Raw genomic sequence first — 26,098 nt, forward strand, 5'->3', positions numbered from 1 at the left:
TCCAAGATACATATATTTGAAGTATCTTCTAAGTATTTGTGGGTATCTGTCGAATATCCTATAAATATCTGATAAAATATATTTTTTAAATTAAAATATATTTTAATTAAAAATATCCTATAAATTTTGATACTCCGTAGGTATATATCTACGGAGTATCGGTATCCAATACATATTTAATATGGATACGTCTTCGTATTTAGAGTATTCGAGCTTCATAGATAACAGGTCAGGTAACATTATCTATATTATTTTCTAATCAAATTTTAACTGGTAATTGGAGATGGAAATTTGGGTGCTTAATATATATATATATATATATATATATATATATATATATATATATAAGTTCAAATCTTCCAATCCTTCTTCCTTATTTATTCGTTTCAACGTTAACGTATGATGCAAGTAAACAAAGACTAAACTTCGGGCATTATTTTTCTTTTAGTTAGCTTTGTGCTTTAATAAAGCTACTTTTCTTGCCAGTTGCCACCAACAAGTCTGTATCAACAAACAGTGAACGATGTAAACGTATGGAACTCTGACATGTTCGCATGGTCGCATAATTGTATCGAGTTAATCTCATTTGGATTCTTTGAATCATGTATTAGATGAGATGTGAATCATGTGATCTCAAAAAAGATTTAACAAGTTATCTCACTTATAAACCATTTTTGTAAAGTTAACTTCAACTTAACTTAAATTCTAAGACCATTTACAATGGCAAAATATATTCAACAACCCTTAACACCCACTTTTTCAATTCCCAACACTCCACATTATTTTCTCTCTCTTAATTTAACACCCATTTAATTTTTACCTCTCCAATGATTTTTTCATTCAACACCTTATCCCACCATATTTTATTTTTTATTCTTATTTAATTTTATATTTTTGTTTTTATAATTACATAAAATTACAATTATCGATTATAATTAAATTAAAATGAAGAAACACTTAACAATTTTTTTTTTGTAAAAACGAAATTTATTTAAATAATTTTTTTTTATTTTCTTAACATAAATAAAATGCAATACAACAAACTAAATAAACACTAAAACTTCAAAAGAAAGGCTAATACAAAGCTAATAATAAGATTAAGAGAGTGAAAAACTTGATTTTTTTTTTCTGTGTCCAAATCAAATGATCCAAGTCTCTATTTATAGAGAAAAAAAAAATACGAATTTTGGTAAAAAAAAATAAAATTATTTGCAATGAAATAATTGGGTCCAAATTATTAAGAAGATAAAAATCCGAGCAGCCAATCAGCGCGCGCCAAGTGTCTCCGTGGGCCAGGCATTCAACATGTTGAATTGTTTCAACACTTCCCTCCTCCAACTCACTTTTTTCCCATTTCAACACCCCCCACCTACAATGGTTCAACAAGGGTTCAACATGTTGAATGGCAAATTCAACATGCCATTGTAAATGGTCTAAGAAAAATTGTATGTAATTTACTATGGTAAAAAAAATCAACATGTGCTTACATACTGATTTGATGATTAAGAAATAGACATTGAGAACAGTCATACATAAATGTATAGAAAATTGCACACAAATGAAAGACAAACTGCGCCAGTAACTCTTTTTCATTTGCTAAAAACTGGGGATTAAACTAAACAATTTTTTTTACACTATTTGATTTAAAATTTGGTCACGGGACTGCACAAAACAGGTAACAAGGAATTGGACCTCTACAATAATTCTTCTCTCCAACCCATTGGAGTTGATGGTGTTGGCTTGAAACATTATAATATGCTAAACTTAAGATCTTAAGTTTAATTCTCACGATGTCTATTTCGGTAAATTAACTTGGTTTTTTTAAAAAAAAAAACCTGTCCCCTGCCCAACCATGAGACAACTTTGTACACACTATCAAGAATACAAAAACTCTAAACCCTTTGTCTTTTTTTTTTTTTTTTTTTTTTTTCATATCATGTACTTTGTATAATATATATTGTTTTGCAAATCAAATGCTTCCTATCCATTTTTTTCTTTTCAATTTGACAAGTCTATGATACGTACCGAAACACTTATGTTCCGAACAAGACTAAGACCCAATCTAGATTGGACTTAGACGAGAACATAATTCAAGACCATGCTCACCATTCAAACATATCTTCATAGTTCATAAACACTAGCGATTCACATCACACGATGATCCGTAGATTGGGTTAAGATCCTCTCAATTTATAATCTTATTTATTTCTTCCATTTGGAAAGAGATACACGCAAGAATGTCTGGAAAAATTATAAAACAATTAAGGCAAATGCTAACTTGTGCCCTCAAGGGCACATGTTAATAAACTTAGGGAAACGTTGACATGTATCAAAAGTCGTGCATTCAACTTCTTAAAAGTTGACATGTTATGTTTTCCAATGCAAAGCTGCTCTTTTTAAGTTGCTTAACATGTACCCTAAGGACACAAGTTAACATGATTCAACAATTAATGGTGGTGAGTATAAGTATGAGAGAAAATTGTCATAAAATTGTTATATAAATATCATTTCTCTTTATTCTATCCACTACTACAATAATTTTAAAGTGTTTTGGCGTGTTTAAAAAAGATTTGGATACATTTAATGCCACACTTTTACATTTATATTTTAAAAGCTGGTAATGAAGAACATGAAGATAATAAGAAACGAGAATGCTATCATGATCGCTTGTCACACATATTAATGTCACAAAGATGAAAATTATGTATTGAAAGGTACATCAATTTATTTTTTTAAACTTTAGATGAAAAAAATTCCCAACAAATACTTACTATTTGTCGAAAACTTATCGTATACTCTTAAAACACAAGTTAGGATTATCTATAAAAAAAATTATGGTATAAACAAAAAAAAATGAATTTATTGATTGGTGAATTATTTAAGGGTTAATAGTGCTTTTCACCCCTGTAATATAGGTCATTTCCGGTTTTCGCCCCTGTAAAATTTTCGGTTTGATTTACATCCTTGTAAAACTTTTTTTTTCTAGAAAACATTATTCCCCCATCCAACTCAGCAAATTCGCTTACGTGGCGCTGATTTGACATTTTTTTTCATTTTTTATTATTTTTAATTAGCCACGTGCAAATAAATATTTACACATCAGATTTTATTTTTAAAATATTTGAAAATAAATTTTAAAAAATAAAAAAATCATAAAAAGATTCAGTTTTTTTTCCAAAAATTTAAAAAATCGAAAAATAATTTTAAAAAAATTCAGAAAAAATATTAAGATTTTTTCCGAAATATAAAAAAAACAGATATGACTATTTTTCCGAAATATAAAAAACAGATTTTTTTATTTTCTGATTTTTTAAATTTTTGAAAAAAAATTCTAATTTTCTTTTCGATTTTTAAATTTTTTGGAAACAAATATGACTATTTTTCTGTTTTTTATATTTCGTAAAAAATCTTAATATTATTTTGTTGAATTTTTTAAAAATTATTTTTCAATTTTTGGAAAAAAAAACTGAATATTTTATGATTTTTTGGATTTTTTTATTTTTTAAAATTTATTTTCAAATATTTTAAAAATAAAATCTGATGTGGATATATTTTTTACATGTGGGCAATTAAAAAAATGGCAAATTAGTGCCACGTAAGCGAATTTGCTGAGTTAGATGTGGGAGGAGTTTTTTCTAAAAAAAAAAAGTTTTACAAGGATGCAAATCAAATAAAAAATTTTAGAAGGACGAAAACCGAAATCTATATTACAAGGTGAAAAGAAGTAACCCATTATTTAATAGATGTCCATTTATTTATTAGAAGAAGTAGGAATATGTGAGTAGTACTGACTATAGATGAAGTCAATGTCTGACATGATTAATAAAAGAAAGAAAGATAAGAAAAACCTGAAGAAAGAAACGGTGGTAGAAAGCAGTATTGCACGTGGGTGGTGACACATTGACAACACAGAAAATAGAACCGCACCATTCCTCTTCTTTGTCTTTACTCATTCTTTGCCGACCCTTCCCATACCCCCACTTGCCTTACCTTGCCACCCTTAACCAAGCAAGCAAAGAACAATCACAATCAACCTTTGCAACAGGTTTTGTATATACTACTAACTTAAACCTTAATTAAACCCTAGCTAACTAGCTCCTTTATTATTATATTATTATTATTATTATTATTTGTGTGTTGAGGAGGAAAAAATATAGGAAGATGGAGATTGTTGTTTCAAAGGAAGCTCAGATGTCTATTGCTGCTTCATCTATGTTTCCTGGTTTTAGATTCTGTCCTACTGATGAAGAGTTGATTTCTTATTACCTTAGAAAAAAATTAGATGGTCATGAAGAAAGTGTTCAAGTTATTTCTGAGGTTGAGCTTTGTAAATATGAACCTTGGGATTTACCAGGCAGGTGTCTCTTTCTTTTCTATGTATTTTTGTTTTTAATTTTAAATATTTGGAACTTATTTTTTTATTTTTTGCTTTCAATTTCATGTGTTGTGTGTCGTTGGTTCTTAAATACTTGGAATAGTTTATTTGGAAGGTGTTGGATTGTGAATTATTGGGTTGATTTGCTTAGCTGGAATTGTTGGTATGTGACATGAGAGTTTATTCAATTCAATTACACATCATTTTAATCACGCTTTTGGAAATTGAAACCCTAGCCCGTGTTGGTATCACGGTGTGATACCATAATCACGTCGTTGTGATTATGACATATCCACCTTGATACCATACCAAGTTTCAACATATGAAAAATGAAACCACGTGTTTTGAGCATTGAAAATGTTATTTGGTTCCACACCCAAAATATGTACGTTGGTGGAACCTGGGGTGATTCTTATTTCTATGTTGTGTGTGAACAAATAAATCACTATATAAGTGTACAAACAGAGGACTTTCTTGGATACTTGCATCTAATTACTGCATTGTATGAATTTAATGTAGGGTCCATTTATGCCTCTCATTATTATGTTGACCCCCCATGGAAAACCTACACATATGTGCCTGAGTAGTTTCCTTATCACTAAATCCCCTCACCCTAAATGCGTTGACACCAACACATTGACATAGACACGATAGTCATACATTGACACCGGTAATAATTTGAGAAATGTTGTTTAGAAGATAAACACAATTTAAAATTGCTATGCATGTTTGAAGTTTAAATTTATCCAATTAACTCAGCAGAAAATTTGTAAGCTGACTAAATAATACTTGTTTCAAACCAGCCAAATCATTCATTCAATCAGATAACGAGTGGTTCTTCTTCTCTCCTCGTGGAAGAAAGTATCCAAATGGTTCACAAAGTAAAAGAGCTACCGATTGTGGCTATTGGAAAGCCACTGGAAAAGAGCGCAACGTGAAATCGGGTTCTAACGTCATAGGTACGAAGCGAACTTTGGTGTTTCACTTAGGCCGTGCCCCTAAAGGAGAAAGGACAGAATGGATTATGCACGAGTACTGTGTCAGTGACAGGTCTCCGGTGGGTAATAATCTGAATGTATCCTTCCTCTCCCTAAGGATGTTAAAATGCAATAGTGATTCATAACTTCTATGTTTTTTGTTTGTTATGCATGTTTCAGGATTCTTTGGTTGTTTGTCGTCTCAAGAGGAACACGGAGTTTCGTGTTAACGATGCTTCAAATAGAGCTTCTTCAAGTCAAATAAATCCTGTACATTCACATGAAAGTGATTGTGCTGGTCAAATAAACCCAGTAAATTCACATGAAAGTAATTGTGCTATCTCAGAAGGCGGTACTGATCATAGAGAAAGGGGTATCTGTGAACAAGAAAAGGAGGTTGATGGTAGTTCGAAACGGGGAAGCAGCAGTTATGGTTCAGCTTCAATGGAACAAATTGATTCTATGTCTGAATCAAATCAGCGACCAGCTAATGACGGTTTTTTGACAGACTCTTCGGGCCAGCTAAAGGTATAAAATTGATTTTGAAGTTTGAATGTTAACAGAAAGAAACTTTTGTAACAGGAGAATGAGCACATTACATGTATATTATCAGATTCAGCTTTTTGCATCGGATAAAATTGAGCATTTAATCTTACTTACACCTTTGTGATGTAGATGGATGAAGAGGATTGTTATGCTGAGATATTAAGGAATGATATCATAAAATTAGATGAATCATCAATGTCTCAAGGAGCTCAAACAAGACCAAATAACCTTGCACATTCTCATCCATGCCAAGGCACTGCACAACGGAGAATACGATTAAGGGTTCCGAAATCAACGCATTCTCAACCAGGAGCTCGTTTCTCAAAAACAATGCACCAGTCCAAGAGTAGCTTCATTGCCAGAATGACGAACCGTTTGATGATATTTGCTTTCTTCGTTTTCACTCTCACGGCTATATTATTTTGGTCTTCATTGGGTGGTCACAAACAAGTTAGAAATATTGTAGGAAAATTTCAGGTGTAAATTGTGATTAGTACTATCCAAGTTTCTAAATTCCATTGCTGTTGTACCGCGCAGCGGCCATAGGGAATCTAAATTCACTAAACTGGGTTTAAGAGGACTGATAAATTTTTAGAACAATTTCCTCTACTTCACCTTTATGATATGGCTCTGGAAGTGTATTTTTGGATAACATTTTGTGGTTTTTTGAATGTGCACATCAAAACTGATTATGTGAGAGGGAAAAATTCCTTCTGAAATGTTGGTCAAAGAAGACTGATATTTTGTACTAGAGGTTCTAGAAAGATGGTACTAACCAAAAAGGACCTTGCAGTTGCAGGTCTCCTAACCTCTAAAGGCCTTAAAAATGACCTGACATTCCTCTTAAGAACTACCCTCATATCTGTATTTTATCATAGGTAGCTAAACTATAACCACTTAATATTCTCATATGCACATGATAATTTACTTGATTATTCTTGGATAATTTCAATTGCTATCACTAAAACTTTGATCTTAAATTAATTTTTCTGCAAACTTATTTTTCTGTCAAATGAACTTAAAGTGAACTCCGTTTACACCGACTATGTATGTATGTTAGGGGTGTTCATATTGAAGTTGATTTAAATGAAAATTGCAAACTGTTTTTTTTTTTTTTTGATGTCCGGGGTTTGAACTCGAAAAAACTGAATATTATTGGACCTTCTTCTCTAAAAATTGTTCCGATTATAATTAGTATTAGATATTACATTATTATATTATTTGTTGATTTTCATTTTTTAATGGTTTAATTTAATTTATACTTTTGGTCAATATACTTTTGACTATTTTATATGTTACAAACATAATCAATCATTCTTATTTTATAATATAAAAAATTTAGTATTTTTGTAATTTTTTTTTGAAGTAAAGTTGTTTGCATTATGTAATTATAAATTGGATCAAGCGAAACTAAGGCCAATTTAATTGAACCAAATCAATTCTTCTAAAGAAGACACCTAAAAAAATCTTTTAAAGAGGACATCCAAAATGAACAAAATCACATAAGACTCAAATCTTTGAATCGGATAATTTTTTCATCTCAAAATGAATACAAACTACATTGCAAACATCCTTTATTTTCAAATTCTATTGATATTTTACTTGTTGAGAACCACTACGTTGGATCCATTGGACCAGGTTAAATTTCCACAACATAAAGAATCCATGTTTAGATAATGACTAAAAAAACACTCATATTTAACGTCCATTTTTATTTTTTTTTGGTAATGACATCCAATATAAATCGAATATGATTATTTCTACTGGAGCAAATCTTTAGAAAAAACAAATTCTAATTGACATTTTATTAAAATACAAAAACTTTTCATAGACTTGAGTCCTACGATACACTGTAGTGTTCTCAACCATAACATATCGCAAACTTCATCTCCCCCGAAAACGCGTTACTCTGCAGGTTTCAATCACACTCATCACCGTCGTCGCTTTCACCTTCCAACCGACCTCAACCACCGCGTCACGTCACTCTCCGTTTCCATATCTTACCTCCTCCCAAACTTACTTTCTCACCCCCCAACCTCACACTCTGAGGAAAGAGGGGGAAACCCTAAACTCCTCACAGATCGATAATGAATCTAGCTTCTCCTCAATAACACTCTTCCGTAAGTCTTCTCCTTCCAATTCACACTCATTTCCTTAATTATCCATCATCTTCAATTACTTAACCCTAATTTCAATTTTCACTTTAATTCTTTTACCATTTTTTTGACTTCATTTGACTTTCACGCTTATCAAATCAACCAACTGTATCTTTGTAAGTTGTAGCTTATAGTTAATTGATTTTGAATGTTTAACAGGTGTTGATACTGTAATTATTATTATTAGGAGGAATCATGTCAAGGCCTATGTTGCTTGTTTTCTTGTTGATTATACTTATAATCACTTCGCAATTCGAGTGGAAGCAACCACTTGTGTCTGATGTTGAGTCCAACTCTAGTGTAACTCAAAAGCAACATCGTATTTCTAATGCTGAAGAAACTGTTAAAGAGAAGGTTTTTCAGTTTTTTCTTATCTCTTATTTATGTTTAGTTTATGAATTAATGATAAATATCTCTGTTTTCGAGTGTTTAGTTGATATAATTGGTAGGTTTAGTTGAATTAATGGTAGGTTTGGTTTGTGACTGCAACCCCAATAGCTTAGATTGTCTCTTGCATATTGTTATTGTTATAGGCTCTGTTTGGATAAACAACTTATTTTCAGTTTATAACATAAGTGCTTATCATGATAAGTGCTTGTGTATAATGTATTTCTATAGCAACTAATGAAGTAAAGATAGATTATTTTTGTATAAGCTATATAGGAGAATTAATGAAAATAAGCTGAAAATAGATTATGAACAATTTTATAAGCTGTTTTCATAAGTTATCCCAAACAGTCTCACAAAACTTATGAAAGCATATAAGCTCAAATAAGCCAATCTAAATAGGCCCAATGTATTGTATCACTATGTAAGGGACTCATTTACAAGATTGTGCACATAGCAATATAACATAGTTTGGGAATATCAACACCCAAAACAAATCTAAATTTTAAACATTAGCATAAATCTCATCTTGCACTTGGCTTATATCTCAGGGTGGAGTCCAGTCAAGCGTTATTTATACCGTGTCATTTCATCTGAATATTTTTTCCGGAAAAACAATTGCTTGACTAAATTATTCGCATAGGATACCGACAAAAAAACCATCAAACTCACTGCCCAGGGAACTGAAACCCATTAGCAACAAAAACCCATATTCCCTGAATTTTTTACCGCCCTTTAACAGCAAAAGGACCAATATAATTCCCTGTACTAACAAAAATGTCTTTGATTTCAAAATCCACGTATGGTTAACTTCAAACCTTAGAATAGTATAGAAATGACAGAACCTTGAATGATAAACATATTTTGTAATCTCTTCTTCATATTGAAGATCTGTATTCTTGGGCCTTCACTTTTGTGGCATTATAATGATGGATTTAAAGAAAGGGAAATGCTAACAAGAGCCCTAGTGCCCTGAGGGCACTTGATGGATTTAAAAATTAGATTTTATTTTTTTTCAATAACCATTTTATTCCTATGGAACAAGTTCCCGTGATGGGCAATTTGAGGAATACAATTACCTTTCTGATTACTTTAAGAAAAATAATGAAAATAACTATATTTACTAAAGTGTGTGATTGGGTTTTAATCTGATTGGTTGCTTCCTTAACAAAATGATTAAAAATGGCAATGGGGTAGCAATTTGTTATGAATTTCCTTTGCACATCTTACCAATTCTTAACCATTTAGAACGGATATATTACTTTATATGGTAACTTGGAGCTTTTGCTTGGGGAGTTGCATTTTTTTTAGCCCTTTTGGTATTCATTGGCATTTTGTTGGGGAATTGTGTGCACGCACATAAGTGTTTATAAAATTCATCAGCAATGCTCAAGTTCTGTTCAATAATGAAGCACAAATATGTTTGTTTCCTTCACATTACGGCAAATTTTAAAATAATCTCTTTACCCGTCCTCTCTTATTTTCAGCCTTCTCTCTCATTTCCTAATTCTAGAATTTTCTCACCCACTACTCTCTGCAACTTGTTCCATCTGTTAGTCGCAGCCCATTTTGAGTGGGTATTTTCAATATTTCCTATCCTCCTAACCAATGTAGTCAGAATCGAGATCCTACGTAGGATTGGTCGGCCAGTGAAAGAAAGTAAACACAAGGCACGTAACACGGTTTGTAAGTAGGATCGGTAGGTTGTTGATAGAGTTGAGAGGAATAGATAGAGAAAATAGAGGAAAAACAGAGGAACCAAGCATAAAAACAGAGATAATAGAGGAAAAACAGAGGAACCAAGCAACAAAATAGAGAAAAACAGAGGAAAAACGGCAAAAAACAGAGGAAACAGAGGAAAATGGCAAAAAAACAGAGGAAACATAGCAAAAACGAACCGGAGTAAAGTCGAAGGATGGTCGAGGTTCTGTGGAACGTAGAATCGTACTCTCCTACGAGCCAGCACTCGATCCTGACTACACTGCTCCTAACTACTGAGGATCTAACATACTCCCCCTCACCCCCAAAAGATTCACAGATTTGATAAATTTGACCGATTTGTGCAAGGAAACACAAATGTGTGCAATCAATGAAATCTTATGAAAAACAAATATGAGTTTCCTTCTCATATTAGTAAGGAGTACAACTCCAATCCATTGCCCTTCTCATATTAATAATATATTTCCATACTCTATTTCCAGAGTAGCACTAGTAATATTCAATATTCCATTCTATTTTGCTTGGTTCGTATCTACTTATCATATATTTTTCAAGCATATTTGTCTTATCAAATTGGATACCCTGCTTCTATTTTGTTTATCTTATACTGTAATTCTTTCGAGTTAAAACATTTCATTTGAGTGAATTTTGGCGATGCAATTTAAATGTTGTCTCACTGGGAATAGTGATGCATTTATGGGTTTAGATTTGAATGTCTCTTTTTAAGAACATTTGCACTTGTAGAAGATATATACAATGTTCAATGGAACATCACATTCGTTGGAAAATTGCATCCTATCCTCTGTATGATTCAATGTTTATCAGTCATTATATGAAAATATTGTTCTAAATTTTGGAGCCTGAGCCATAAACTCTCTCGGTGCTAAAGACAAAATGTGTCACACCAAAAACGAGATAAGAGTCAGTTCAGATAGAATATTCTCCAAATACTTGTGTTAGAAAAGTTGAAATAGTCTAACAATGATTATGGAGTTTTCTAAACAACAATTGTGTGCATAAGTTAAGATCAGCTTCGACACAATCTCCATAAATGGTTTTATCATGAATTAGAAATCAAATACTTATATCAGCGGAAAAACTCTTGTACATTGCTCCTTGCGGTCCTAAATAAGAGAAAGTTAGGTCAATAACCAGTCCTAAATAAGAGAAAGCGAGGTCAACAAAAGTCAATGTGTTTGGTCTCTGACAAAATACGTCGACTTTTGTTGACCCAATTTTCTCTTACATTTAGGACCATAGGGAGTAAAATCTATTTCAAGTTGGCCCATGTATTATGATTCTTGTCATCATTGTATATAACTTAGTGCTATATCTTTGTATAATTGTTACATGTTTCACGTGTAAGCTTTCTAACTCCAAATTTTATAACAGATAAATATCTGTTGTGGCCATGCTATTTTAATTTTACTGAAGTTCTCTTTAAATGATGGTGCTCTCTGCAGATTATTTTAGTACAGGAGAAGAATATTCGAAGACTTAATGAACTTGTGCGGCATCTTCAGGAACAACTGCAGCAGTGCAAAGGAAGCAATGGAACTATAAATAGCACCGTAGGTCCTCTAACTGAGCGGATTCTTGAGCTTGAGCGACAACAAATTTTAGAGGATTAAGCCTTTGCAGCATGTTAATGAAGCTAATCTTGATGCTCTAGTTGTAAAGTTGTTTCTTAATTCCTTCAAAAGGGGTTGTTGTAAGTTGTAACACATTTGCTACCTGTATGAATTACTAATTTGAGCTCTATCTAAATGTAAGTCACTCATCATTTGTATGATTTATTAATATGAGCTCTATCTCAATGTAAGTCACTTATCATTCGACTAGGGCTGGAAATGAGTCGAGTCGAACTGAACCTGTCTGAGCTCGGCTCGACTCGATAAGAATTGGTTCGGCTCGAAACTCGGCTCGAGTTCGACACGAACTATTTTTTCAGCTCGAGTTTGGCTCGTTTAAAGTTCACGAACAGTTCGGTTCGGCTCGTTAGGTTCAGTTCGGTTGCTCAACTCGTCCAAAAAAAATTATAAAAAAAAAGAAGTTAATTCATAGATCTTTGATATTTTATATATAAATTAAATATTGAATTAAAATAAAAGTTCCCACAAACATGCATATAATAGACATAAATTATATAAAGTTAAAGATTGCATAAATATGAAGAAAAATATCTGATACAAGTAACAGAGACAAAAAAATCCAACAAAATTCAATTAATTGTGAACAAAATTCATAATATTCTTTTACTTTTAAACTCCAACTGCTCTTCCCTTCAAGACAAAATTGTATTCAGCCACATTTGTCACATTTGAATTAATTTTTTTTAAAAACTAACTCAAATTGATTTATATATATAATCAATAATCGAGTCATCTCATGAACCTAACGAGTCGAACTATATGTAGCTCAAGTTTAGCTCATTTAATTAACGAACTTAATTTTCAGCTCAAGTCCAACTCGTTAGGTTCATGAACCAAGTTCAACGGATTAGATATCGAGTCGAATGTCGAACTATAATCGAGTTGGTTTGGTTCATTGTCAGCCCTATATTCGATGGAAAAATGCAGTGTTTAAATATTCTGTTCACCGATAAATATCAAAATATGGCCGTGAACCTACTTGGGTTGGCTTGGGACCTTGGAATGTGCTCTTCCTCAAGGTCTCAAGTTTAAAAAAAATATGGATCGGCCGTTTTGTTAAGAATAGAGTTAATATCATGAGAACTGTGTGAAGAGAATGGGTTGGAAAGGGAATGCAGCATTGCTAATGCTATGTTGCAATATTTGGCCAGATGTGTTATTAATTTCTTGAAGTGGAGGTGAAAACACTATTAGACGTTCGTTCAACAAGAAATGTGCGCTATTTCTTCATACGTATTTGATGTCTTTCATGAATCTTGACTTCCCCTTTGATTTGCTATAAGTCTATAACCTATAGTTAATCAAAAGTGACCAAGAAAATTGTTTGAAAATTCTGGAACGAAATCTGTCTTTTATCTATTTGGACAGAGAAAATTCAATACGTATAACTGTATAAGTAAGATTTGCATGAAGGTGATCATTTGTTTGAGCACGCACGCATTACGCGTATAAAAATGTCAACTACTAGAAGTTAAAATAATAGTCCTAGTTTAATGTGAACAGAACTGCAAGGAAGGTCATAACTTAATTAAGGCACTCGTTTTTAAATAAATGGAAAATTAAATAACCTGTTGACATTTTAGAAAAAAACAGGGTGGGTGGATATATAAACATATATAAAAACAATCATACGAGTTTCTTCTTTGTGTGTTGGTATAGCCACTTTTCGTAATCCTGATCCATTTCCTAATATTAAAAAGTGGAAGGTGAAGACTTTTTTAGTTTGTATGTTAACCACGACTCTTCAACTATAAATGAAGACACACAACACAAAGTTTATATAATGAAATTAAATTAAATGTGATGACATTTTGTAACATGTCCAATTGTCCAACTAGAGAATAGTCAAATTGTTAATTTATAGTTCTCTTTAGCTTTACACAAAAATAATAAAGATCATTTACATACATCAGTATATGTATATGGTCTGGATTCAGCAGTGCATCTAAAATTCCGGGTCAATGTGATCAATTTCCTGTATCATTAAAGCAAACAGTTTCTCTTAGCAACGTGCATGGTATAAACTCTCTTATTTTAGCTTTCTCCATTACTAGCCACAATTAAATAAATTTAATGCTTAATATTTAAAGTCAATCAAACACCTTCCTCCTCTGTTCCTTTCTCTTCAATTGCACAATATATATAATGACCCTATTTGCTCCACATAACATAAACCACTAACATAATCATAATCCTAGATATTTTACTTCCTTTCATTGCAACCATTTTAGAAAGTTCTTAGGCATATCTTAGAATCAGAACCGCCGATACACTTCAACCGACGGTCTATAAACTCATCATCGTCAGCTATGTCTTCCGAGTTTTCGACTACTTCATCAGTTTGTAGTACGGACTTATCATGTGTGTCTTCTGAGGCTGAAGAAGAGACAAGTGCTATGGTTCTCCTAGGTTGTCTTCAATGTCACATGTATGTTTTGTTATCCGAGGCTGATCCCAATCCAAAATGCCCTAAGTGTAAGAGTACTGTCTTGCTTGATTTCCTTAACAACAAACAAAATACCAGAAAAACAAGCAGCTAGCAAGATGATGATGCACACCATGTATAAATAATCAGAAAGATACAAATTAACATGTATTTGTGCTATTCTATTTCATGTTGCTATTTAATTAATTATTATATATAGATTGTTTTAAAAAAATTAATTATATATAGATGGTTGATTACATTTTCCTCTTGAATTTGCTTTTCGTTAGATTTCAATGTTTGGAATACAAAGGTAAAGATAACCATTTAAATTTCATTTCATTTCACCGTAATTGCGATTTAATATTATTGCATAGGTCTTTATAATATTTATATTGCGACTGTAATTGCAGCATAATCCGCAATTTAGTACTATGAGAAATACAAAGATTGTTTTGAATTGGCAAAATAAGAACATGCAAGTCAAATAAAAAAAAAGACGAATTGTTCGTGATAATTTGATTCTTAAATGGAACAATATTTTATAAGAATTTACTTAACTCAACTCTGAATTACTAGACCTCTTTCCGCTAGAACTAGAGGGTGAACCAAAAAAAAAAAAGCAAGCAAGATAGGTAGAAATTTATTAGTTTCCAGCGCCTCATTTAATGTATGGGTATGTACTATCTATTGATAACTACAAGAGCTTGAACTAATAAGCACCACACCCTCAAGTTGGGAGGTAAAGGTTGACGACACCTTAAAAATCAACTCACTTAATCAAGAGTTTAGCATAGCTTTGGTAATTACATATGTTGTTTGCTGAAGTTTAAGAAAGGAGAAAAGAACATGTCTTATAAAATCACTATCTCTATCAGTGTATAAAATCACTAGGCTCATGATTTTTTTATTATTATTATTATTATTATTTTATTTATAATGTTTTTAGGTATACACAACAAACTAATTTTTTTTATAGACAAATGTTAATAATTAATTGAGGTTACTTTTTTTTGTCAAAAAACCTAATAATTAGAAATTCACCTCTAAGTGAATAAGTGGAAAATAAATTATGAGTTCCAACCCGTCCCCTAAAGAGAAATAGAAAACATTTGTTGCTATTCATGTTGTTACAATAGAAATCATCCCTTAGAGAGAAATAATATCATATAGAGGTGTTACAATTTTTATTTTTTTTAAGAAACAAACAATGTCAACTAACAAGAAATAAACAATATTCAACACATACATAACAGAAAACTGACATCGTCAAAGACAAAGTTACTAAAAAGAAAATTGACTATAACCCATGAATTTCCTCCTATGCAACATTTCTTTTACGTCTCTAGTTGGACGTACCATCACCCAAGTCGTTGTGGATATTTCCTTAATTCCAAATTATTGAAAACCACTTGCTCATCTTGAGATCTTAGAGTGATTTCACATAGCTCCATGTTTATTGTTGTCGTGACAGTTATAAAAAAAATTAGTTCCAAAATGAAGGGGTGCTTCTACATCTTCATCCATATCAAGAATTAGGATGTCGCAGAAAACCAGAGATCAACCACCTTGATAGGAAATAAATATCACATGAATTACATTTTTCACCTTTTTGTAGGCCACATTGGACTTTGGTGTCTTCATAAAAGTTCTAGATATGGATGTTATCTTTCATGTTCCACTGTTCCTTATCCATTTTGTGACCTGGAACTCCATATATGATTAAAATACCGCACAAACTTCACGTAGAGATCAACATGCCTCACTCGTTTTCTTTTACTCTTTTCCCCATTTCTCTTCACTGTAACAATCGTGATGGATATACTACAAGAGCCCCATTTCTCTTCACTGTAACAATCGTGATGGATATACTACAAGAGACAACTTGATTGTTCTTGTAAAAAACATAGCACAACCATTGAGTTGTCTGGTTAGGTGAATTCGAGCCAGTTTCAAGGTCTTCTTTGTATATTTTTAGTACAGTGTTAATTTCTTCAGTTCTAGCTAAACTCTACTAAAACAAGCCTGATAATGGCTCAAAGGATTGTAAAATCACTCAAAGGACTGTCAAATGACTCTTAAGGTGCACTAAAGACATAATATGACATACTGCCATCAAGTTATATTTCGCAACATTTTGTAACATGCTTTTTGTATCTTCGCATTTTTTTCCCATATAATTTCCATAAAAATGAAACCCACTAATAAATGTGTGCATGACTCAAGATTCAAACTTATTTTATTTTGTGCATAACTTCCAACAACACATAACTCGACGTATAATCTAAAACATTAAATTACACATTATTTGTATTTTAATACAAAGATATATTTTTTTATAAAATCTCCATACATATGACACTCCATTTATTTTTCTACAACTTAAGGTATGCTCTTGAATATGCAGTGAGACAATTTTGTATCTTTTGAGATAAAAATATCCTGACAATGCATTCTCTATCCATAATGATTATTTCTATCAAATTCACTCACTTTAATATTCTCCTATAATCAATCCAACAACATCATCTTCTCATAGACCAATTTTGCCCCCACCGCTTTCACCTTAATCAAATTCTCCACTTTAAAATCTATAAAGCAATCGGGTTGGTTGGGGCATTAGAGTTTTACATTTGAATGAGAATAATATTATTTATTGTCTGAAAGTTTTCTAAGTATATGGTGTTTTTGTGATATTTGGCTTTTCACAATGCTTGATATTCTTTAGTCATTTGCTTTTTTTTGTTGCTACTTCTTAAATCATACTTGGGTTTAATAGTCTTTTATACTCTCCTATATTATTTCCCTTTTTCTTCTACCAATGTTCAAACTTCTTGCAATTTGTTTTGGTTTTATCTAACTTTTTTTTTTGTTAATTTTTTGCAGATTCTTTACATGACATTTTTTTATTCTTTTGAAAAATTGTTTCATGTCTCTTTAATAACATGCCCGTTTTTCTTTGTTTACAAAATATTTTCTATTTTATCTTTGGATATTGAATTAATATGGGATCTTTTGCTATATTTTTTTAGTTGGAAAAATCTTGATGTTGAACTTAGCTTATTTGCCAAAGATTTTGGTTCTCTTATCATGTAACCACAAGAAGTTTCATAGATAGAAGTACAATTGTTGCACAATTGTGACATATACTAAAAATATCTTAACAATTACTTGGAATATACAATTGTAGCATATTCTTCTTTAACTTTCTATATTATAGTGATTTTACTTTCAATATTATGGTTACTACATAATACTTGTCTTTTTTTTTTTTTGGTAGATACATAATACTTGTCTTTATTAAAACATGACTATGTCTTTGAAACCAATTAAATAGAAAGATTAAATATTTTAACCTGATTTCTAATTGTTTGAATTTCATGTGTTTTTTCACTAATTTTCCTCAAGTACGTCTATATGTCTTATTTCACATGATTGTGAATATTGTATCATGTATTATCTCTAATTGGTTTATCCATGTAAGTGATATGTTTATCTTGTCATGTTGAAAGAAAGGCTAAGAGTGGAAGATTTTAGAAGGCAAACATATTGATGATAAGCATACTCTGATTGTACCAAGAAGTATCAATGATTGAAAGAAAAAAAATCATGGTTCTTACATTATATATCTATATGTTTGTAAAAATGAATTTTCATGTAAGTTGCAATTCTACTTAATTTTTCTTGTTTTTGTCGAAGGAAGCAAAAAAACCTTTAATAACATATATTTTAATACCCTTTTGAGATAAAGTGAAATCTTTGGTAACATGCAAATATCTTTAAGACTCTTTTTGGATTAATGGAAATAAGCAGAATATAAATGATCGAAATGGAATATAACATATTTTGATTCCATTATATTGTTTGAGTATTTTATAATGTAATAGAACAAAGTTCCTACTCCATTGTTTGGAAAATAAATGGAATAAAATGAGTTACAATATTTTTTTTTCCATTTCTACCCTTATCTAAATATATCATGTAAAACATATTATTATTAAAATTCTTGTACGTGTGACACTCTAATCTAATGACAAGTGCTTATGTTGCTCTAAACTATACTCACAAATACAATCACAGGAAACACAAATTAATAATCCTACATCTATTTGATAAACAAAATGATATTGTTCACAAAATTAAATGGCTCACCATCACATCCAGTTCAAAATTTTATTTCACAATCATATACGCTTCAATATCATTTTTCAGTATTTAAAATGACTGATTGCTTTTATATAGTTTCTTTTAGTTCCAAACTTGCAATGTTGTTCACAAAATGAAAAAAATAAACGGCTCACCAAAAATAAATTACTCTATTTTTTCAATATTTTTTCTATTTGATAAACAAAACTCATCGGTGAACAAAGCAATGCTATTTTTAAAAAAATGTCACGAGTAAATAAAATAGGGTACATGAAATCCATAAAAAATGACATAACGAAGAAGAAACATGATGATACGCCGGCCTTGTGAAGAAATGATCGGTCACACCGAAGAAGAAGTGAGGAAGAAAGACGTGGGAAGTATGAGTATTTGAATAGTGGAAGAACAAAAGTAATTAAATAAAATAAGGGTAAAATGATATTATTGCAAACAATGAAATTATTATATGTCATTTTATTCTACAACACATCTCAAATTCAAACATAACTAAAAGGGCATATTAGAGGTATTTGGATTTCAATACGGTATCTTATCAAGTCTTGTTGTGTTTTTTTAATAGATTCGTGCATCCCACAAGACAAAACGTCTTGTTTAAAAAAATAAAAAACGTATCATAATGTTATTTTTCAAAACCTTAATTAAAGAACTATCTCACAGACATTATATTTAATTCACTCTCAATATGAATAATTATTTAAACCATTATTCGAATTAAAAAAAGAGTAACATTTTACATGCATTTGGCGATCAAACTAACACAAAACAATCCATAATTCTTCTGATTTTGCTTAGTTTTATCTATCTCATTAGTCAATTTTAATCATCCTATTTGAAAAGATCAAGAAGTACTGTGGTGTTGCACTGGGGACACTTTGGCTCAACCTCTGATGAAAGAACATACATGTAACATTTTTGACAACCAACAAGCACCATCTTCTTTGTAACTGCTTCTCCATGCTCCTTATTATCTTTTTTTGTTGAAATTTCTGGATCATCAACAATACTCGAAGACACCAACTCCGGCAACTGATCAACTGATGATCTAACTTCATCGGAAGATGGAGGCCTCAATTGCAACTCTACACTCTTTGTATTGCTCATTATGATAGATGTCAAGTTATCCTTAACTTTCAAGCAATGTAGTTCTTACTCTAAATTGTGGATCTAATTATAAGATTTTTTTTTTCTTTCTAAAAAGATAAATTAAGTAATATTTCTTTTTTGACCATAATTAAGTAATATTTATTAATATTGTAAAAACCCATACATGTAATTCTTGCGTGGATACACATTTGAACATATCATTTAGACATAAACGAAAAAGGAAAAAGCAGTAATAATAATAATAATAATAATTAAATCAAATGTATTTTTAAATAATTAAATAATACACCATTTTGACATACACTAAAAAGGAAAAAGCAGACAAACAATAAATAAATAATATATTTTTTTTGAATAATTAAATGAGATGTATATCATATTATTTAACTATTCAAAAAATATATTATTTAATTGACTCAATTTAAAAATGTTTTAATACTCTTCTAGTCTTTACGAAAATACTTTTTATCCTTGTGAATATATGATTTTTTTTATTTATGTTTTTTGTTTTTCTATTTTTTTAGTCCCTTTTTTAAGGAACTATTTTTTTTAGTCCTTGTTTTGTTTTATTTTATTCCTAACAAAATTTAACTATATTAAAATTCGTCTGTCGAATATGTAGAGTATACTACAAGTATAATTTTAGTCTCTAAAATATGAGCGGAGAAAAAAAGATATAAATAAATATTAAAACAAATTAATGAGACCAATTATTATTTGAATAAATTTTGCAAAGACTAATACAAAATAACAAGAAGAAAAAAGCAAAATGGAGTATATTTAGAAGAACTACAATAATAATAATAAATTATAGGGAATAAAAAATAAAAATAGCATATTCCATGGACCAAATTTTAGTGTATCATTTTTTCTTCTAACTTTATCCTTACATAACATATTTTATATAAAAATTTATCAATTTCTATCCAATTAAATAATTTTTTTTTAATAATCACATAAATTTTATTATTTTTATTGAGACGAGGAATATACGAGCACCTTAATGAGTGTGAGTGTGCAGGCTAGTCTGAGATAAAATTAATTCTTCTACGAGTAAGAGATGTATTTGTACTTTTAAAAAAAATAAATGTGCGATGTATTTAAATTGAAATTTTATATCACAATCTTGATTAATTTATTGAGTCAAGCAATAAAATATTCACTATTCCTTTGTTTATTCAATATTTGATATTAGGAGGAGTTAGGAGGAATGTGGGTAATGGTGATACTTTTTTTTTTTGGACAAATACATGGTTAGGGGATGTTATTTTTCGTGATAGAATTAGGAGGTTGTTTGATTTATTACAGAATTAGTGGATGTCTGTGGCAGAGTTGTTTCGGTTAGGGTGGGGGAGGGTAGCCACGCTGGGAAATGGTGTCATCGGTTGTTGGTTTGGAAGGAGGAGTTGCTAGGAGAGTGCAAGGGTTTGCATTGTCATTTTGTAGGATAGTGAGGACGACATATGGCTTTGGCAGCTCCCCTACGCAGACTATATTGTTAGTGTCATTGAAGAATTTATTTTATATTTTCTATATTGTTGGTGTCATTAAAACAATAAAGCATGGTTTGTTACACTCACAAATGTTTATATCGATACTTTTAATTAAAATTAAAATTTCATGAAAAATACTTTTTTTGGTGGTGTGCGGAATTCGAACCTCAAACTTTGCATATATTATACATTATCCTTACCAACTGAGCTAAGCTCACAAGGATGAAAAATACTTTTTATAAACAAAGATTAAACTATGGACTCTCTGATTACTATTATAAACAAAAATTGACATTTTAAATTCATTTAATAAATGATGTATGTGATCTTTAATATAGATCACATACATCATTTATTGAATGAACCTGCAATATTAAATTTTGTTTATAATAGTGATCGGAGGATGTAGTAACTAATTAGTTGAGTCAGTACCCATTTCAGGAAGGAAAAAAGGCTTAGCACCTGTTTGGATACGCGTTTTCCAATCCCAAAAGCGAGTTTAGAGATTCAAAAGCCATTTCACCATTTTTTAAGATGTTTGGGTAACTGCAAAAGCGCTTCAATCAGCCGTGATTCTAGCTCCAAACCCACGTTTCCTCAAAGCCATAAATTGGAGCTTCTGCGGCTGCTAAAATCAATTCTGCAAAAGCCCCAAATTTGTTTCCAGCTTTACCCTTCTTTTCTGCTGTGTTTTCTTCCGCGATTTAGTTTTGTTTCACTATTGCTTGCTACCGTTCATATTCTGAAGGTTAGGGAAGCAAGATCAATGTTGTTTCAGAAAAGGGCCATTCGATTTTTTTTTTTAGTAAGCCCCCTCAATTATTTCACAGATGCTGTTTTCTTTTTTTCTTTTCACACCCTTTTGATTTTTATATTATATTAAAATATATATATAATTAATAAAAAAATTAAAAATTAACTCTTATAAACTAATATCATTTTAAAGTGAATCCTTCAAAAAAAAAAACATTTTAAAGTGAATTTATGAATCAATTAAAATGCATTTATGATTTTAGATAAGTTAAAATAATTATCTGAAATATGAATAAGATATTTAGTTTTAAATATAATTAAAAGGATAATTTAGTCATTGTACGTTCAAAATCAATTTTAATTTAAATTATCCAAACAACATCAACCCATAAAAATCATTTTAAGTGAGAGTATCCAAACATAAATCAATTCACATCAGACTCACTTTTAATCAAAATCAATTCTCTCAAACTCAATTCTATCAAAATCAATTTTCACCACCGCCATACCAAACACACACTTAGTAATTTTGTGTCAAATAACTTTTTTCAAAAAGTATTATTTTTTTCTAAATAGAAGTTTAACTTGGTCCTCAACTTCAAAAATTGTCAATTTGGTCGTTTAATTTTATTTTATTAACACATATTGCTCATTTTTCGTTCAAAACTTTAAACCAACTCACCCCAACTTCATTTGTAAGTCTAACATAATGATTGTAGACCGAAAATATGTTAAAAAAAATTATAGAAGGAAACATTACTTCATAGCATCTAATCTATGATCATAACATGGGAGTGCCACTAGAAAGTACTAACAAATAAATACTAATGCTTGTCCTTGGTCTCCTTCAAGCCTTTCTTCTTTATTCTTTCTTGCTTCATCAATTTTTTTTGTATTAACTACTAAAACAAAGGATGATATTTATCTTTGCAAGAACCAGTTCTACATTACCACAGTGGCAGATACAAACAACATTTAATGGGCAAATGCGATGTCCCTAATTTAGAGAAAAAAAGGGATTATATAAATCTTAGGAATTGGAAAAGATGGAGGATTTAAAAATATTATGACTTGGGGATGATATTTTTTTTTTTTTTTTGAAATAGCTTGGGGATGATGAAATAGTTTTATAAACCTTATAATTTAGGGAACAATAAAGGGTCTCGCTATGTTAATGTGTGAATGTTGGCGATGATACGTACCAAGTAATAGAGGATTAAAGAGTGTAATACGGAGAAGAAATTTATTGCCTTTAATGGTAATTTCAACTTTAGCTATGCTTCAGAAGTGGGGTTTTGTAGAAATTAAAAATTGTTGTTTAGCATGTGCACAAAGAGGTACGTTCCATAACCAAATTTACCGACCATTTTCTAACTTCTTAGAAACTGCACTACCAGACCGGTCAGTATCCTTTCCAATTTGGCAAATATCTTGGAAATTGCTCCTTTTCGATCAAAAATTGCTCCCTTCCATACAAACTGACGAAAATACCCCACGTGACTTAAGTCACGCATGTGTTATTATCCAACGTGACTTAAGTCACGTTTGCTACATTGGTACATCTCACGTCAGATAACTCAAGTAAGTTATAACCCCAACATGAGTTAATTCATGTAGGTTATACTTTAGCGTGAGTTAACTCACGTTATTTTGGTCAGTTTATATGGAATGGACAATTTTATATGGGAGATTGGAGAAGAACAATTTTCAAATATCTTTCCACCACAACAAGGATGACCGTGGTTCCTCACCAACCTTAAAGCCCGTCTTCCCCATAATATAACCCCGTATTTCGCTACTAACACTTCATTCCACAACTCCTCTTCCTTACCTAATAACTTCTGCGACCATTTAGCTAAAAGACTGACATTCACCACTCTAAAATCTCTCTCACCTTTAAACCACTTTCACTTTTATGTTTACACACCTCATTCCAACTAACTCAACCAATCTTCCTCCTCCTGTTTAGACCGCCGCACAAAAACTCCCTTTGAATTTTAACAACCTCCTTCCATACCTTGGTAATTGGTAGCCATTTTAAGAAAAGAGATAAAAAAAAAAAAAAATCAGAATTGCACTAACCACCGGATTAATAAACACAATCCTCCCTGCCCGAACTAATATTACTTATCTCTCACGAATAATCTTTACTATATAACTAAGTATTTCAAAAAATTTAATAGGTACGATCAACACAATATTATTAAAATTTGATACTTTCTATTAAGGAAAAGAAAGACGTAGTATTGAATATTACACGAAAATGCATCTCATGTAAATTCATTTTCAACATGCGGCATTATTTGAACCAATATCAGATTATAAAAACAGTAACACAAAATCCCCCCTCCCCCCCAAAAAAAGTAACACCTTACTTGCATTTTCAACCATACTAATTAACACACTTGTGTTCATTACTTCATTCTTATCTTAACTGTGGATCGGTATTAATCTTCCTCTATAAAAAGATCAAGAAAAACTGTAGTCTTGCACTTGGGACACTTTGGTTCAACTTCTGATGACATAACATACATGTAACATTTAGGACAACCAACAAGAACCATCTCCTTTGTAATTGCGTTTGCATACTGCGCTACATTATCTTCTTTTGTCTCCGTCGAGGCTCCTTGATCATGAACAGTCATCTTTGATGAATTTGATATTGAAGACGAGGATGAACATGGTGACACCAACCCCGGCAAGTGATCAACTGACGATGATTTCGATTCCTCTGGTGATGGATGCCTCAATTCCAACCCTCGACTCTTTCTTTTGCTCATTGTGTGTAGATGTCAAGTTAACCCTTAATTTTCAAGCAAAATAATTGTTACTCTAAAAATGTAGATCTAATTATAAGAAGAAGAAAAGACAAGATGAATACAATGGCACTCGTGTAGTTTGGTTGGTTATATATCCCTCATCCAATGAATCAATGACATATCATATTTTCTTTCGAATTCATTATTTTAAAATAAATTCAAATGTTAAACGACACTACTAAAAAAACAATATTTAGTGAGGGAAAACATGAAATCCCTCTATAATTCCATCACTAAATTTTGCGACCAAATAACTTGTGAGGGATTTATTTTTTCCATCACTAATTTCCCTCTCTAATTTTGTTTTTTCTAGTAGTGTAAATTTTGTCTATAGAGTATCAAAATCCAAGATATCTAAGAATTTACCCAAAAAAAAACTAGACAACTAGAAACAAGTTGTCTTTATTTTATTAATGTTGTAATCCATACACACAATTTTTGTGTGCATACCCATTTGAACATATCATTTAGACACACTCTTTTTGTACATTAGCTTGTAAATATACCGCATTTTGTTTTTGGTTCATGTTTTTATGTTTTAGTCTCTAAAAATTTTAACTATATTGGAATTAGTTTGTGTAATATGAAGAGTATACGTATAGTATAATTTTAGTCCTCAAATATGAGTGAGAAAAAGACTAAAATAAATATAACAACATGTATTGTTGTGACTAATTCCTATTTGAAAAATTTTAAAGAATCAAAGTGATACATTTTTTAATATTAAGGGATCAATTTGAGCCTTAGAATAACTTAATCGACAAAAAAGGTAAATGAGTCAACACTATATATATACTTTTCTCATTGTCAACTATTATTTATCAATTTGATTTGATTAGCATATGAAGAAACAACATTATAAAAAAAAATTGTAGAAGTAAATACGTGAATATATACCTTATGAAAAGATCCACGGAGTAAGAGGGTAACGCAAGAATATATATCTAAACCAACGAAATCTTTGGGATTTGTTAGAGCAGTAGTATATGCTTGATTACAGAGCAGACTCACAGGGACATAAACACACCATTATATAGCAATGTTAATGTGTGATGTTTGGTGATGATACGTACCAAGTAATGTAAGATTTAAAGAGTGTAATACGGAGAAGAAAATTTATTGCCTTTAATGGCAATTTCAACTTTAGCTAGGCTGCAGAAGTGGGGTTTTGTAGAAATTAAAATACTGTTGGTGGGCATGTGCACAAATGCATTGTTTAATTAATATTGGTCTATTCTTGTCGTTAAATATTGACCTCATTTTGGATACTAGATTATTGGCCTCGTTAGGTAGGGAGAGATAACAGAATATAAACGTGGTTAAAAATAATGTGAAAAATAAGTGTATGTAATTATGTATAACTTCAAAAGTTTATCTAATGGTAAAAAACGATATGAAGGTTCCGTGTTTGAGCTTTCATTGATGTTCTAGTGGAAGAAAATGGATATTTATTTGTAAATATTTTTTTTTGAAGAATAAAAAATTGATGATACTAACACTGCAAAATGGTCTCCTTAGCACAAGA

General features: G+C 30.9%; 3 protein-coding genes across 4 annotated transcripts; 2 read left to right on the top strand and 1 right to left on the bottom strand.

The window, feature by feature from the left end:
• The first annotated feature begins 3,811 nt into the window (after positions 1-3,811).
• Positions 3,812-6,550, top strand: LOC11413720 (NAC domain-containing protein 40). Its single transcript, XM_024775675.2, has 4 exons — positions 3,812-4,354; positions 5,179-5,432; positions 5,533-5,880; positions 6,028-6,550. Exons 1-4 carry the CDS (start codon positions 4,162-4,164, stop codon positions 6,379-6,381), a joined length of 1,149 nt encoding a protein of 382 aa, XP_024631443.1. The 5' UTR covers positions 3,812-4,161; the 3' UTR covers positions 6,382-6,550.
• Positions 6,551-7,712: 1,162 nt separating this feature from the next.
• On the top strand, positions 7,713-11,982 carry LOC112419516 (uncharacterized). 2 transcript variants are annotated; one of them, XM_024777493.2, is made up of 3 exons: positions 7,713-8,018; positions 8,242-8,408; positions 11,624-11,982. In XM_024777493.2, exons 2-3 carry the CDS (start codon positions 8,250-8,252, stop codon positions 11,789-11,791), a joined length of 327 nt encoding a protein of 108 aa, XP_024633261.1. In that variant the 5' UTR covers positions 7,713-8,018; positions 8,242-8,249; the 3' UTR covers positions 11,792-11,982. The 2 variants fall into 2 exon arrangements, with proteins under 2 accessions (XP_024633261.1, XP_024633260.1); XM_024777492.2 differs by having other exon boundaries at positions 7,714-8,018; positions 8,214-8,408.
• Positions 11,983-24,201: 12,219 nt separating this feature from the next.
• Positions 24,202-24,534, bottom strand: LOC11414950 (protein GL2-INTERACTING REPRESSOR 2). Its single transcript, XM_003596806.1, has one exon. The coding sequence runs from the start codon at positions 24,532-24,534 to the stop codon at positions 24,202-24,204; it is 333 nt and encodes a 110-aa protein (XP_003596854.1).
• Positions 24,535-26,098: the final 1,564 nt, after the last annotated feature.

This window comes from Medicago truncatula, chromosome 2, assembly GCF_003473485.1.
Source record: "Medicago truncatula cultivar Jemalong A17 chromosome 2, MtrunA17r5.0-ANR, whole genome shotgun sequence".
NCBI lineage: Eukaryota > Viridiplantae > Streptophyta > Magnoliopsida > Fabales > Fabaceae > Medicago > Medicago truncatula.